Source organism: Pungitius pungitius, chromosome 6 (genome assembly GCF_949316345.1).
Source record: "Pungitius pungitius chromosome 6, fPunPun2.1, whole genome shotgun sequence".
Lineage (NCBI taxonomy): Eukaryota > Metazoa > Chordata > Actinopteri > Perciformes > Gasterosteidae > Pungitius > Pungitius pungitius.
In genome coordinates this window covers 4,171,892-4,189,546 of record NC_084905.1, presented here as the reverse complement: position 1 = coordinate 4,189,546, position 17,655 = coordinate 4,171,892, and the positions used below count along the sequence as shown (strand labels likewise).

General features: G+C 42.6%; 1 protein-coding gene across 1 annotated transcript; it reads right to left on the bottom strand.

Annotated features, from left to right (window-relative positions):
* Nucleotides 1–7,537: 7,537 nt before the first annotated feature.
* On the bottom strand, nt 7,538–12,935 carry LOC119197120 (uncharacterized). Its single transcript, XM_037453146.2, has one exon. The coding sequence runs from the start codon at nt 11,883–11,885 to the stop codon at nt 8,187–8,189; it is 3,699 nt and encodes a 1,232-aa protein (XP_037309043.2). The 5' UTR covers nt 11,886–12,935; the 3' UTR covers nt 7,538–8,186.
* Nucleotides 12,936–17,655: the final 4,720 nt, after the last annotated feature.

The window sequence follows — 17,655 nt, the reverse complement described above, 5'->3', positions numbered from 1 at the left end:
GTCCCATCTTGAATGCAGGCCATAGCATCCCTTTTTTTCGGTAGAAAAAGTGCCAACCCTACCTACAGTATCCCTTTGCTAGCATTGTTTCAGTGTCTTGGTTAGATCTCAAACCTGCACCTATCAATCCGCCTTCTGTCTTCTGCGCCATTGTCTCTTTTTATCAGAGATGTGTGATGCGCATGCAGAGCATCTTTTTCTTTGGTTTCTTTTGTGCTAGCGCAATATATGCCACTATATACTAGTACAAAAGAAGGCTGCGCACCCCAAAAAGTGTAATCAAACAAGGTAAAAGTGTGACAGATGCTGCAGCAGTATCCATGGGTTACAATTTGTATATCATGTGTCACCCGGTTCCCAGCGACAAACCCGTGCATGCTGACAGATAATTATTGCTGGGGAAGGAGGTGACTGCTGTAAGGGGAAAACATGTACACGCGAGAGAGCGAGACGCTATCTTGAAGAGAAATAACCGCACTGGTCCATACTTTGTATTTATGGTTATAAGAACCTCTCTAAATCTGTTCTCTCAATAAATCATTCTGAGAGGCCATTCAACTCTTTTGCTAGGCCTCTCAACCTTTTTAGGTCACTTCAGATATGTGACTAACAATTGTGGAGCAAATAAAATGCCTGATCGCGTAGCGAGATCTACAGCCTGGCAGACATGTGTTGTCTCGCTATGACACTTTATTTAAATACTAATGAGTGCCCAAGAAGGACCAAAAATAATTGAGATTAAAGCAAGCGTCTTATTTCCAATCTCTTCTGCCGCATGTTGACGTCTCTGTATCCGTAGTCCTGCACGTTTGGGCCCGTCCCTCATCAGGAAGCATCTGTGCATATCCATGGCGTGTAACAGCCTCACCAATCTTAATCAATGGTACGACAACCACCCGCTGATTGTCTTTTGCCGTGTCAAAAGAAGCCTGTGTCTCTCCTTCTCCGGAGCGCAGGCCGACAGACAGAGCGAGGTGTTGCACGGGGGGGGGGGCTTGGCAGATGCCGCGGCATCCCTTACCGAGCCAGCGAGAAAGAGCCAACGATCCCGCGGTCTGATTACAGCAGCCACGGGGGAGCAAAGCGAGGAGACTTAATTAAAAATCATCTAGATGGAAAATGCGGTTAAAAAAAAAAAAGGCATTCGTAGGGGTTGCTGAAAGCTAAGGGGCTATTGTTCGGGTGGGGGGGCTAAAATATGAACTCACCAGCCAACTGGGGGATGTCAGCTGAAAAATGATCATAGTTAGTTTCTTATTAATGTATTTTATCTTGTCCCCTACTCTCACTGTTCTCTCACTGTTGCCACGACTCCACAGTTGGAGCACACCTCCACCGCAAGAGGAGAAGTCTCGTCCTTTGTGCGCACCGCGTCCATTTGTCCTTCTCATCCCGCTCTCTGCCCGGCCATCTAAACGACAGCGCACCGCTGCAATGGAGCCCATCTCAAACACCCGTTAAAAATAATGAGGTGGCCATTTTCCCTGCCTGTTACTTGAAAACAATCACGGAGGGAGCCCCGGGCAGAGACCGAGGTGGGAGCCAACGGGAAGGAAACAATGGCTTTAGTGGATTGAGTTAATACCTTAATGTCTGCGGTCGGGGCTGCTGAGCTGGTGTCCTGAAGTAAGCTGTCCAAAAGACAAAAGGGACAACTGGACGCTACTCAAACAACAGAAGTATTTTTGGCACATCTGTTCACACGGGCCGTCGTGAAATGGTTCAAGTGGGAACGCACACGTCATTCTTTTCTTCGACTGTCTAAGAAACACTGATCAGCGAACCTGAGGGTTTACATTACATTACATTACATGTCATTTGGGAACAAAACGACAACAAAGGTTGTAGTTTAAGCACATTTGTTTTAACTTTTGTAAGTTTCAACATACATAAGAAATGTCTTTGAAACAATGACATATAGCCATATAGCAACGGAGTATATTATCTCCCCATTGCTGTTAGTAATGGCCTTTGAAGTCATACTGATTACAGATGGTAGTAAGTGATAAAGTCTCCACTAAGGAGTTGCGAGGATGACCAGACGAGCATCCGCCAAATTGCAGCTTGTTATAAATAAATTGGTTGATGAGCCGATGGTCTGAGAGAGAACGAAAATCAATCTACATCAAGCAGCCTGTCTCTTAAACTGAAGTGGAAAAGTGAGGCAATATTTAATCATTTTAGAGTGAATGTGTGTTGTGCTATAATGCATACCTAATGACTTGCATTTTGCTTAAAGATATTGTAATTGTTAAAAACTGTCAGAGACATTTTTACAAATGCACAGCTCACTGTCATCTATGTCAAGTTGGACTAACCTAGCTTGGGTGTGCATAAATATAGCAAACAGTATTGATTCTTACATATTCCGATAGGGTTGAATCTTTGCTGAATATTTCACAATCACCAGAAAAGATGCAGCTTTTGACAACCAGCTAGCTAGTGATGGAGCTGATTTGTTTCTATATTCTCCTAGCTCTCTTTTTTATATATATATATATGTATATATAATCTATTTTAACATTTCCATTCAATTTCTTCTGATAAAAGCAAAGATATTACAGCTGAAAGGGAGCAAGCGGTTGATAAAAACCAGTGGAGGAAAATCCATTTGTAAGGAAGTTCATATTGAATCGTGAAATAGCTGTGCCTGGTCGTGCTGAACACAAAATAAAAGAATGCCCCCCGTCTTTATCAAAATGAAAGCAATCCGCAGCACATCTCCCCTGGGTTTGCAGAGACATGGCTGTTATGTACTTTGCCTGAGAAGAAAGAGAGGACAGAGTGGGGCGGGTAAGGGCTAACCATTTTGACTGGCTAAAACAAAGACAAGAAAAGACAGCTAAATGAGCACCACTGGGGAACTACCCACAGATGCTAGTCACATGCTGAATATCCAAGAAGAAAAACATTTGGTATATTCCACTGCAAAGTTCTCCGCCCGAGTGCCTCTTCACCAAGTCAAACATGCTATTTGTGGGATAAACGTTGTATTGTACTAAGATAGATACACCTTGGATTGCTTAAACCTGAACCCATGCAGGCTTGGCCATCCAAACTCACCAAATATCAAATGTGTTTTATTACAAATGTATTTTATTTGGACTGTTGCAGTACCATGCTGTTCTACCCCCCTTGGCCCTTTATAATGGAGACCATTACAAAGCTGGGATCTCAGGCTTGGTGGAAGCCACAGCAGCTGGAGGCCCGGATATTCCCTGTTTAAACTTTTATTGTTGATCGACCTCAAAAAACCATCCGCGGGGAAAGAGCTCTATCCATTCAGCTGAATTATTTCCTCATTTATGTTTAATAAATAGATATTTAATACATTGTTGTTTCTCACATGGACGTTAAAAAGATTCATTTCCACCACACTAATCCTCCCCCTGCAGTTTACCAAAATGAATGCAGTCAGACACAGTGTGCGCGCATGTGTGGTTCTGTGCTTCTAATGAAGTAGGAAAACGGGGCATGCACAGTTGGCACTGGACCTCTATCCAACAAATGAACAGGCTAACATCCTACATGCTGGTCCCATTGGCGGTCACCCACATCCACACACCTTTCTTTTTTTGTGCCCCTGTCGTGTGTGCTAAGTTTGGCCTCCCATGCCCTTTGCTGTCTCCCACGCTAGACTGAAAATACAGTCAGTTCTCAAGGAGTATGTGACCACTCCACTGAGGCTTTTATGCTCCCGCAGACGCCTTGTCGCCTCATCACATTGCAAAATAATCACTCGTCAGAGCATTTTTGTTTTATTGTGAGGGCACCAGCTGAAAATGATGGAAAACACTGAAAGTGTAGGTCGAAATTGGTGGTGGATGAAAATGATGGAAGCTATTTCCGCCAAAAGGAACAAAGGCGCAGTACAGATGATAAAAGCTATTTCATGTACCATACCAGCAACCAGATGGATTGTGTGTGTGTGTGTGGATACTTGGGTATTGAATGGACCTCAACTTTGATGTAGGTCGACATGGCCACTCAGGATTGAATTCAGCCTTGTGAATTCTGATTAATCTAGAATGTAAATCACATGCCAGTCAATGATGAATCCTGGCATTTTTTCTTGGTGTTTTTATCCAGAACTTAATAAAATAATCTATAATGCCGACTAATACTCATTGGAAAGATATTCTTGCGTATATCGAGTGAGTCATCACTCAATGGTGTTCACCTTTTTTTTTGGAGGAGGAAATATTGGATGTTAAAAAAAAAGTGAAGTTAGATCAAATTCATGCCGATGTGAATGGTGGTTGTTATGGTTGTCGAAAAGGGACTGATGAATATCAAAAGAAGCTTTAAAGTGGTTTAATTGAGGGCAGAGCCTGGTGTGCTGTCATGTGTAAAAAAAAAAAGCCTTGACTCGGGCTCTAACATCCGTAGCACATTTGCATATACATCCCTGTGAATTATAAAGCACCCCTTTACATTAACATCTTACGCAGAAAACGAATGAAGATCTGATCGAATATGATGGACTGTGCACTGTTCTTTCCGAGGGCAAGATCATCGTTGACAAGTCTGCAGCCAGCACTGTTCCTCGGAGCCCTAGCCTGAAGGTATTATCTGTTACAAGATCTGACCAAAGACCAACAGAGAGATTTAAGCAGCCAAAATTTGTTTACTTTGCAAGCTGGGTTCACCCTTTGGCACCGGTTGAGGAGCTTTGATATCTGATTGCCTTTCAGTGAAGGTGAGCTGGTTCAGTAGTCTGATCAGAATGCCCTTCTGGTCGCTGTGCTCTGGGCACATCCCATTCAGAGGAGACCAAAGGAAGACCCAAAACTCGCCGGAGGGGATTACACGTCCCGTGTGGCCCAGGATGCCTTGGGCTACCCCTAGAAGAGCAGCATAACGTGACAGGAGAGACAATCCTCTGGGCTTCAGTAGCCTGCTGCTGCAGCAGTTCGGGGTGTTTCCAGCCAAAATGTGTCCGTCTGTGTCGTAAAGCTTTGTGACACGAACACGAGCTCCTCCTCGCTGGAACCATCTCCCTGCACTTGTAGTTGTTCTCACTTTTAATACCACTTCACTTGCTATGATCATAGCATCATATGCATTTACAGCAGAACGGATTAGAGATAACCCGAAAGAGATACCTGAGCCGTTTGAGTTCCACTCAACATGATTGGTATCAGTCAGTTATGTGTGAGGCATATTTCATTTATTTACTCTGTGTGCACAGTTTGGAGCGTGTTTGGTTAGTAGCAAGTATTAAAGTGTAGTTATTGACATCAATAGAATTAATAATGTCAGTAAGATTATTAAAAAATAATAAAAAAACACGGCACCACCCAGGGACCAACAACTCGACTATAGATTAACTCCAAAACCTCATAACTTACATAATGTTTATTTAATAAGTAGTCAAACAGGTATTTCCACATTAACAGTGAACAATAAAGGTTGGAATTTGAGCAAAGGGCATATATACCAAACTACGAGAGAAATGATAAAAAAGTTGATGTTATGCAGCGCCGCTGCAAAATGCCACCGAGGTCACGAGAGCAGCCACGTTTACACCACTGGTGCCTGAGAACGGGAGTTGAACGAATACGTGTCTCGCTGGCATAGTTCAAACTGTATGTTTGCATTAGTTAACAATAGAGAAAAAAAGGAAAAAGAAAAACTCAAAGCAAAGTAAATCTTCACCTCCTTAACACACAGAAATTGTTACTTTATCAATCAGCTACTTGACTGGCCAATCCAATGAAGTTAGAGTTATTGATCTCACTCTTGGCGGATCTAGCAAGGCAATAACATCAGCAGAATGGAATAGAGAGTCATCATTACAAAGCGTCCTGTCAGCACGAAGTGGTTATAATACAGCACACTTAAAACCAACAAAACTAAGTTACAAATACTCCAACGTATCTCTGCCCGGACATAAGCCTCTTACTGTGGGATGGGTAGCGTAGAGGTCGCTCTGCTCCTAGGAGTGTTGTTTGAACTTGGAATTAATTAACTGTCTGTTTAGAGAGCTCTTTGGAAGTGAATGGAATTTTATTCATCCTTACAGCCGGCAAATGCCAAACTTATCTCTGCTGCTTACATGCAAACCGAATAGCGTGGAATGAGCCGACGTTGTTCATACGAAGCTTAGGCGTCAATTCCGTCAGGAAGACGAGCTGAACGATCCTGTGGATGTCGCAGGTTGCCGCCTCTCTCCCTGTGGTTACGCTTTCAGCTGATTGGCGGGCGGGGGTCGTTGAGAACCAGCCAACCAGACGCGGGGCCCCGTTTCCGTAAACCAATCGCAGCGGTGCTGTCAAAACTGTCCTCTCGCAGCTGCTGTCTGTGTTCATTTCAGCGAAATCCTCCACTAACCTGGACACCTCCAATTAACAACCAATTCAAGGACTATTCTCCTGATTGACTTCTTCTCTCGCTGATTGGGGTCGGACTAAAGGTAGCCGTGCGTCCACCCTTTGCCCCGCTGGACGTCGGGCGGGGGAGAACGTAATGTACGTTTAGAGTCACAGTTACGCCAGGGAGACATCCGCCATGTCTTTGTCCCTCGTCCCACGAGACCTTGGTAAGTGTGTTTACTGTCTTATGGCGGCACTGCAGGCCGAACTCTTTGTTAGAAACCTCAGATCGAAAGAAATACATGAATACTGCATAAATAAAAATGACTGTGTTGCTTGTTACAACTAGAAAATGCATTTCCTGCTGAAAATGCATTGGAATGCAAAAAGCTGAAATTAATTTCAAAAAGTTGCTTAAAGTACAGAAATGAAACGAGCTGAAATTATTCTTAACATTGCTGAAAGAATAGAAAAAGCTGAAATACATTTAAAAATTGCTGAAAATACAGAAATGAGAAAAGCTGAAATGAACTTGAAAGAATTGCAAAAAACAGAAATGGGAGAAGCTTCTATGAATTTGAAATCACAGAAATAATAAAAGCTGAAATTAATTTAAACGTTGCTGAAAGAATAGAAATAGGAAAAGCTGAGAATTAAATACATTTTCTGTAGTAATATAAGGTTTAGTACTAGTTATAAATCTAAAATCTAAACTGTCCTCAAACAGACGTAACCGGTGAACAGCATCACTCTGACACCACATTAAAACGTATGAAGACTCGTTATAGTATAGTTATGTAGCAGGTTGAACCAACCATAAAGAAAGTTATATTCAATGTAGGATTTAATTGGAGTTTAGAACAATGATTTCATACTAAAACATTTCCCCTTGTTCATGACCATGCTTTAACAGGGAAACACCAGTCTTACTCAAGGGGGAGTTATTCTAACTGAAGGGGGCTCATTAACCAGAACAAAACAAATAAATTCCCCATAACAACGTACATTCATTCCACTGCGTGGTAATGTCATAAGCAACATATAGCCATTGATGCAGTAAACGACAGGCCAAGCGTAACACTGTACTGCAACACTGAATGCAGCAAAACATGTAATCACATCATTCAAAACTACCCATAACGTAGAGGTCCTTGTGTACAATAAAGTCTAATGTTATTATTCACACTGCTCCATCAGTATTATGTCCACTTGCAGTTTGTAGCGACAATTTACCATCTTGTCACTAGTAGAGGTGTTTTGTAGGGCTATCTGACGCGTGGTTCCAAATGAATCCAGTTCCAGTCCACTACTGCATTTTATCTTCTTTATTTTTTGCTCAGTTCTGATGCTCAAACATGTTACAATCCATAGTTCTGATGCACCATGACTCTTGATCCTCACCCTTGATCCTCACGGTCAAAAACTGTTTGCTTCCCCAACACCCCTATTCCCTTGCTCTCTGATTATCTATACACACCTTAAACCCAACACCTGGCTTCCCTTGCTCCCTGATTATCTATATACACACCTTAAACCCATACTCCACCCAGTGTTCTCCAGTGGAACTACAACAGTCAAAAAGAGAGCATAATGGCTCTTACACTCCGGCCCCTAATTGTACATGACAAGTAGACATTACAATTCAATACAATATTAATACAAAGAGCCATTAAAGTCCAAAGCGACACTGTATAACATTGCATTTAAACAATCTTCCATTTTTAGAACATAAGTCTTTGCAATCAGTCCTTTAATTTTCCAGGTTGTCATACAATAGACAAAGCTTTGTCACAGGTCTCTCAAGTATATTGGTTTTAGTTTGTACTCGCACAAGTCCATTTTTATCAGGAAAAACTTCCAAGACTCGTCCCATCAACCAGGATCCACGTCTGAACTCCAGGTGGAGGAGGTGGAGGCGGCTCTGCCCCCCCTGCGGAAGAAGGACGTGCCGTTGGAGGTGGACTTCTTCTGAGGATGCTCCATCGTCTGCTGGGACCTGAGCTGCTGGTTGATAACGATCTGGATATCGTCCTGCCAGGCTTCCAGTTCCTGTGACAACTCCAGCTTACGTTGGATGGCTTCTAACTGGTTGTTGAGAGATATCATGTCACTTTTACTTCTCACCAACTCTGCCTCCATCAGGGTTTTCTTGGCTATGGCTTCATCTCGATCTCTGATGGTGTGTTGGACGACGTCGGCCTCCTCCTCCACGTCCTGCAGCTTACGTTTCAACTCAGCGTTTTCCTGCTGCAGATGGACGTTCTGATCTCTCAGCTCATGCGCTGCACTCGGATTCCCACACTGATCGCCCGTCCTGTCGACAAAAGCTCGATTCAGCTCCTGAGAGCCCCACGTCAGTGCCAGAGTCTGGGCCACTCCCTTCAACTGACGCAGTATTGTGTGCAGGTCTTCCTTTTGATCCACGACCTCTGACCTCCCCGAGTTGTTCAGTTTTGGTGTCAGTGGGAGCAGCAACTGAAGACTGGACCACATTTCTTGTGTAATCTCTTCTTTGCTGACCCCGAGGCTCGTCGTCTCCATGCTGCTCTCCAGCTCGGACAGCAGGGGTGCGTCTCCGTGGCTCCTGCCTTCCTGCAGGGACACCTCCTCCTGAAGCTCCTCCACCTGGGTCTGCAGCTGCCGTGAGCGACCCTGTGCAGCCTCCGCCTCTTGCAGCGCCCCAGCTAGCTGCTGGCTGTGCTGCTGGTTGAGTTGGTCTTGTAGAGCCAGGCGTGTGTGCAAAGAGGCCAAACTGGCCCTCAGCTCGGTGGTTTCTTGACACACACTCTCCAAACGCTCCTCCAGCACCTGCTCCTTCTGGGTGAGACGCAGAACCTGCTCTCTCATCGCACTGATAAGCTCCTCCTCCTGCAGCCTGTTGTGGCTTCCTTTTTGTTGGAGCTCCTGTTTCAGCTCCTCCAGCTTGTCTGCGTATCTATTAACAGTAACATCCGGACATTCAATTGTGTTCCCATTGTCCTTGCTTCCTTGTAATGGTCCATTCACGACCCATCCCAGTAGGGTTCTAACTGCATAAGGTCCTTCTCCATCACTGTTTTTAACCTCCCAGGGCTCCATTACCTTGGAAGCATTTGCTCCAATTAGCAAATCCACATCAGCAGGAATATGAGGGATCTTAACACCTTTCAGGTATGGCCATTTATCCAAATCCTCTTCGGTAACCATGTTATCTTTGGACACAGGCATTTTCTCCTGAGTGAAAACTTCCGGAAGACTGTAAAAGATGTCATTATAAAGGCTAGACACTTCCAATCCAGTCAGAATAGAACTACTAACAGACCTTTGATTGCCCATTGTTTTCAAAAGAATATTAGTTTTCTTTCCTTTTAATTTCAAACGGTGCATTAAGTGTTCTGAACAAAATGTGGCAGAACTACCAGGATCCAAGAATGCATATGTTTGAATTACCTTTTGTCCTTTACAGGATTTGACTTGAACTGGTACAATTGATAATGCACATTCTCCATTACCGGCCCCCGTTTGACCACATGCTTGAAGAGCAACAAGCGCACTACTTAGTGATGGACGATTTTGTTCTTGAGCGTATGTTCTCTCCTTCTGTTGAATGTGCAGAATGCTGGGATGCATTTGGCCACATACTGTGCAATTCAAGCGCTTTTCACAATCTCTGCTCATGTGTCCGACACAAAGACAGCCAAAGCAGATACCTTTCTCCTTTAGAAAGTTCAGTTTTTCCTTGTGCATCTTGTTTTGCATTTGTGTACACTGCTCCAATAAGTGATCACGTTTGCAACACAAACATACAACTTGAGATTTTGATCTGAAATCAGACATACAACACTGAATTGACTTGCTGTTAGTAACAACCGTTGTTGCAAAGCTGTTTCTAATTGTATTCCTATGTTGAGGTTTCTGTTGTACAATTTGAGTACTCTGGATATCACCAAAAAGTGGATCAGATGACATTTTAACTTGACGTTCCACAAATGTTACGATATCTCTGAACTTTGCCCTTCGATTGTGCCTTTCCAATAGCTCACAAGCAACAGTTCTCCAGTTCTCCCTTAATTTGTAAGGCAGCTTCGTGATGACTGTTTTCAAATTGCTTGGCATCTCCAGCTCCTCCATGTACTCAATTTCTTCCATTGCATTACAGCATCCACGCAAAAAGAGAGCATAACTCTGCAGTGAACTTACATCCTCGGATTTTACTGAAGGCCATCCAAGTACTTTCTCTATATATGCAGCAGCTATTTTGAACTCATTGCCAAAATGTTCCTTTAACAATGCTTTAGCTTGCACATATCCTCTTTGTGCATCCATGTGCTGACAACTGCGCACAAGTTCCTTAGGTTGACCTTGTGTGTACTGTTCCAGAAAGTACAAACGATCTCGATAATTGTTGGTTTTGTCCTCTATTCCATGTTCAAATGCTCTGATGAAAGCTCTATATTGCAAAGGATTACCATCAAACACAAGAATATCTCTTTGAGGCAGTGTGCTGGATTGTTGTTGTTGTACAAGAAGAGCAGTAATCTCATTTTGTTTTTGCATAATACTGCAGATGTTTGAAGTTGATGTTCCATTGCTGTTCGGCATTACATTTGATGTTTGCATTTGTGACACAGAATGAAGATCAGATTGCAGTGCACTGTGAGTTTGCTGAACCACATTCCTTTGGTTCGCTTGCTGGAAACAATTCCTTGGTCTATATTCCTCAACATGAGGGTTAAGAATAACTTCTTTGCCACCCATTGTAGTTCCTTTATCATAATATGCATTCATACCATCAGAAAAGGTTTTACGATGCTGGCCGTCAGAATTGTTTAAAACCGCAATTTTAGCAGTAGCAGCAGCAATATCTGCATCAATATCCATTTGCTCTTGTCTTTGCCTCAGTTGTTCCTGTTGTACCTCCAAGGCATGCTGTTGTACCTCCAAGGCATGTTTCTCCTTTAAAGCAGTTGCACGTGCAATTAATGCAGCCTTTTCTGCCTCTGCTATAATTCGTGCTGACGAAGCAGAAGATCTCCCAGTACGCACACTGCTAGAACTTTTCCTACTGGATGGTTTAGTTGACACTCGTGAGGAAATGTTTGAAACGCTATCATTTGGTTCAATGTCATCTTGACAAGCATTGTCATCAACACCAGAACATGAAACTTGACTTTCAGTACTCAACCATTTGTTAACATCATCTTTAAACCCATTATAAATTAACATCTTTCCATTGAACCATGTTTGTTGTCTTTCCTTTTCTTCATTGGGCAAAATAACCATCACAGAATTGTGCATTTCTTTTGCTTCATCACACAGCTTTATGAATTTCTCAAAAGAACATTGCACTTCCTTTTCATACTCTCGGTTACACATAAAATCTCTTATGATAACCATCAAGTTGTTTGCTTTATTTAGTTTAGTCTTTCTTGTTTTCTGCAACGTTTCCAATTTTTCCAGTAATGCCCTTGGAGTAAGTTTGATGCCCCGTTTTTCTTTCACCGACTCCATTTCAACTCTCTCAACCGGCACATTAGTCTCTGGTGGTTTACCAGCAGCCATAAAGTCTTCACCACAATTACTCACACTCATTTTCACAGAGTGTTGATTTCATTCAACTTGTCAGTAACTGTAAACTTAAGCAACCAATGCATTGGATTTATGCTATTAAAGGTGTGCACACAAGAGCCATTCATAGGTAGCAGTACACATACCTTGAATTAATTCGCTCGCTTCGTCGCGACTGGTCCTTGATTCATACGTCCAATTATATCCAAATCCACAGCGGAATCCAGTGCTTAGTTCAAAAAAAAGGTTCCAAAGCGATGCGTGATAATCCACAAAGAAGTAGTTTTTGACAAAATGTAGCGACAATTTACCATCTTGTCACTAGTAGAGGTGTTTTGTAGGGCTATCTGACGCGTGGTTCCAAATGAATCCAGTTCCAGTCCACTACTGCATTTTATCTTCTTTATTTTTTGCTCAGTTCTGATGCTCAAACATGTTACAATCCATAGTTCTGATGCACCATGACTCTTGATCCTCACCCTTGATCCTCACGGTCAAAAACTGTTTGCTTCCCCAACACCCCTATTCCCTTGCTCTCTGATTATCTATACACACCTTAAACCCAACACCTGGCTTCCCTTGCTCCCTGATTATCTATATACACACCTTAAACCCATACTCCACCCAGTGTTCTCCAGTGGAACTACAACAGTCAAAAAGAGAGCATAATGGCTCTTACACAGTTCACGGTTTTACCCGTTCAGTAAAAAAAAAGGAGGCACGATCAGCTGGCCACGTTGCTGTTCGTGGACAAGATGGATTCACGTGTGGCAGGATATTACTTACGTCAGGTAGTGGCGTGGGAGGGGAGAAAGCAGGCGTGCTGCACGTCACGGGCTGTCGTTGTTCGCTGGCGCGGTGAAGCGCGGTGAAGCCTTCGGCGTTGGTGACGAGCTAATAACGTTTCTAAAGTTAGCTAAACACTTCACTAGCTAGCGAGGAGACCCCGCCTAGCACCCCACGAGCTATACTTTGCTAACCGCGGCGACGGACAATCTTCAGCGCCGGAGGTTTAGACGCTCGTCCATCACACGGCCACTCCGACAGTCATTCTTCCTCGACACGGACCCTGAACTTAACTTGATGCTAAACTTGCAATGGTCTGACATCCTACCGTCTCGCTTCCTTAATCACAGGTGTCCTTAAACCTAGACGTCCCTGCACAGTGGAGGACTCCTGAGCTACGTCTTTATGGCCATCGATCAACAGCTGGTCGCTAATGAGCTCACAGGGAAGAGAGCGAAGAGATTTAGACAAAATCCACACCTCAAACAAATGCTTCCTGGAGCAAAAATAATTGGAGAAAAATAATAGCATTTTGAGAGACACGAGACTCTACCGAACGCATGAGTGTAGTTTTTATGTCTCTATGTGTTTTAAAACTGCTCAAACAGCCGTTTACAAAAAGTGTACCGTCTGTGTGTTTTTTTTTTAAATGTCGGCAGATTTGTATGGAAGCTTATGGGGCTCGGGGCAGACTTTGTCTCACAATCGGGCTCCTCACGCAAAAAGTAAATAACTCTGAGATTTCAAACGTATACGAGTCCAGCCAGCACAAGCACGGCAAATGTTTTCTTTTTAAATAAAGGCTGAAAAGTGAATATTGTGGCCGTAAAGATAAAAGTGCCTCATTTTTTTTTTACCTGGTTCTGAGACGGCGCTCACTCTAAATCGCGGGACAATCCGGAAAACTCCACTCTAAATTCGAAAGAAACCCCAAAACTAATGAAACATAATTAGTGATTATGAAAAAACTATAATAGATATCAACAAGCTGTTTGTGTGCTCGTCGTTTCTAAATGGTCTTGGAAAGTCCTGAAAGGTTTTGAGATGATGTCAGTGTGGCGTCTTTACTTTACTAAGCAGGGTTTCGGTACACAGGTAAATCGGTCAAGGCAGGCGGAGGAATGCCCATCGGCAGGCAAAGAGTCACGGGCGGACAAAAATAGATCACAGCCCAGGAAGGCACACTGGGGTAAACGGCTGCTAAGCTCGTGGAACATTAAGAGACAAACGGGCCCAGAACAACGAGTGGACACTGACTAAAATACACAGGGGAATGAGACCCAAGTGGAAACAATGAGGGCGGAGCTCGCAGTCACACAGGAGGCTTGGAGGCGTCTGAAGCCAGAGACGAGGTGACAGACAGAAAGCACAAAAGACCACATCACCACCCAGAAGGTGGGGGGAGGGGGGGTGCGCTACGTTACTTGGTGTGACCAACACTGGCATCATTTGGACCGTTGGATGGATGGACAAATGACACATCGTTTACTGAGTCTTTCCCTAGAAAAGGCTTTCCCATGCACTTGTAAGTCCATAACTGTCGTTGATTACTACTTCTGTGTAGGATTTCTGTCTTTATTGATCCTTAAAAATTTGTGCAAAAAGTAATATGTTAGTGTATAATTCCAGGCAAGTTAAAAAATATTTTCTCATTGACTTCATTTGACAAAGTGTGTCCAAACTTTTGACTTCAAAGATAGATGGACGTGATAGAAGCGGGTTACGAGAGGTTATTCAGTAGATGAATTATTGGTCATAAAGCTGAAGACGGACATTGTGGTTCATGGACAACAAAAGTCTTAACAGCCATCATTCGTGTTTGTTCTGGTCAATTCATCATTGTTAAGATGTTAAATTAAATTGCTAGATATCAAACATGTAACTGTCAACACAAGTCTTGTGAGTTTGACGGCAGGCTAATTTAAGCTGCAATTCACACTGTGTGTACCAGGCATTTTGGCTTTACAAAATTACATTACAATTATTCAGAAAGCCAGGAATTAAGACGTCAGTCTTTACTCATTTAGTTCAGTTTCCTCATCATAAGGCCTGTAAATGGTTGTTAGAAAGTCTCCTCATACTCCATGTCTCAGAGTGGAGCACCCTTAAAGCAATGATCCTCTGATATCATGGTTGTCTCAGCCTGGCCTTGAGATTTAACCCCGGAAAGCCTGGTTCACAGACTTCAGGTGAGGTCTTTGAAAGACGTGGGTGTGCAGGAGGCAGGAACGGTCTGATGAAGATCTTTCCTTTTGTCAATCCGTCTCTTCTGATAGTTCTAACTCTATGGGAGGGAAAAACTAAATTGGAGTACCACTTTCACACTTTAGTAAATGAAATATGTCTATACTAAACTAAATCTCTAGTTTTTTTTTGTATTAAGCATTTATTCCCGGCCTGTAATTTGTTAGTTTACTGTAGTTATATGAGGCGCATCATTTCAATTAACAGTGGTATTTATGTTCAAGCTCTATCTTACCACAAATGATGATGAAACTATTACAAAGCATGACCCTTTTAAATAACTTGATTTACGTCATTTATATATTTGGAAAGCAATATCTTTAAACAAAATGCTAATAGTTCAGTGCAGGTTTCCTGAAGACATGCCCAGAATTCTGAAAAGCTTTGTCCAGTTTAGCTATCTTGATGGTGACAGAGAGGGTGATCGAAAGTTAAAAATGATTAACAGAGCAATAAAAATGTAAAAGGCAAGATGTTGCAACATGGTGGGGTGTTGTTAGCCATGTTTAACACTCTGCAGAATCATGTGTGCACCGCACTGTGACACTACATGGCATAATTGTCAAAATAAGTCCCTCTACGCTGCTGAGACCAGCAATTAATATTTCAAATCAAATTAAGCTGAGTGACCAAACTGAGATAAGCACATTGTGAGGAGCAGTCAAATTGCCCCTGGAGCTTTTTCATGAGTGCATGAGTTTATGTCTATCATTTTTTTTTTTTCAAGTTAATTTAAGCCGCCGAGGAGCTGGATGTGAATAAGCTTCGTCTTGAGTATATTAATGAGCATTGTGTGGTAAGTGGTTTCAATCTTTAAGAAAAGAGAAGAGGGATTTAATTGTGATCGCTAAATTGTTTTCCGACCCGTACATGAATTTAAGATGTCAACCAGAAACCATTTGGCTTTGTTAAGATACAACTGATCGTCTTTTGGAGGAGTCACATGGTTGGTAATGTAAAAGACCCCATTATAGACCCAAGAGACAAGTCCACTTAATGGACTTATTGATTGACAATCTTGTTTATTTGTTCATTAATTTGCATGTAATTGTGTAATGGTCAAATCCTGCGGAGAGACATGTTTTGGCACCGTCGCCACGGTGATTTGCATAGACACGGAATAAAACCATTTAATTTCCATGATTTGTCGTGACTCCTCATGTACGACGGTCGGTAATAGGGCAGTCAGACAGAATTCAAACAAAGATTTTTCCATTTTGACCTTGTGCCCTAAGGGCTGGAAGTACACGGACATACGCGTTTGTCCGTACACTCACGGATGCAAAAGCGCTGTGCTGCGTGTTTAGGGCCCCACAGAGGGAGGAGGAAGGGGGGGGGATAAAGGTGAGGAAGGTGCTTGGGGCACTAGGAGGTCTTTCTTGTTGCTCTCTCCGTCGTTTCACTGCTTTAGGGATTAATGCCATGCCTCATTTAGGACGAGGTTCTGTCCAATCTTTCTCCCCCTGTACGCCGTAGATTACTGTCCTTCAACGGAATTCGTTACGAATCACGTGGTGGTCTCTCCCTTCCTGCCAGCAGTAACACTTGAAACGTGGTCCCACAACCTTGGCCGGCACCCTGGAGGAGAGCAAGTGTGCTCGTCGCAGTTCCAAATAGGGTCCTGCACATTTTCTGAGCCCAGGGACTTAATGACTTTTTTATAATCTCACAACCACTTCATACCTGTTGGGCAGTTAAAGCTGGCTGCTCTGGAAGACCCTGAGCCTTATTGGGTCAGACTTTCATTCCAGGAACCCCTGAAACCAAGCTTAACCAGCTTTTTGGTTGCAAAAATGTCCTTCCTCCCTATTTTAAGCAAATTGGTAGGTGAATTTATGGATATCTTTGCAAGCTCTGCAAGGATTTCACATTTTATTGCTAGATAAAGGGCTATATTCTGATTGTGTGCCCTTGGACCTTTCTGCCTTCATGAGAAGAAAAAAAATGAAGCTAAGAGACGGTACCTGCCTCCCTTGGCAACCTGTATTCAGCTAAAGCTCCATTTCATTATTGCTCCATTGGATTAGTTCTTCGTGTTACTCTCATTTCTATCTCTCGCTCTTCCTTGTGCTTTCTCTCGACTTTTCTTATCCCGACACTGTGTTGCCGTTGGATTTTGTAGCATATTTCATTGAGTTAATTATATTTCATGGATATTATATTGTTTAGCTGACTAATGACTCTTATAACATACCGTGTGTGTGTCTGCAGAACATTGTGTAAGCAACCTCAGTAAATCCCTAAATGCATATTTCTCCCATCTCAATAATTGAAATGTCCCAGATCACCCGAAGAATGCACATTGTCAATGTAAAGTGGGACAAAAACAAAAACAGGAAAATAACAACCATATTTTTAAGTTTTGTTGCTTGAACAAATACAAAAAATTCAATAACAATTCGCAATATTGTTTTATTCACCGATTTATTCTTAATCGTGTCAGAATCCGAGAACTAAGATAATCCTCCATCTGGTTGAGGAAATCACACTATGTTAACATAAAGTAGTCCACTAATATGTAGCTTGTACTTGGGAATTCATTTGACTCTCAAAATCACTCGGCCATAATGGATTCAATTAGTTTAATCTAGCCAATCTTATTTTAGTGTTAGTGCCTTTTTGTGCATAACCAAACCAATGCTGCTTTTGTCTCCCTCTGATGATGTAAAACACTTCTGTCTGAGCTTTTGTTTTAAAAGTTACGGGAAGGTTTTATTGAGATGACCGTTGCTTCCAGGTCAATATGAACAGATGGCACTCTGCT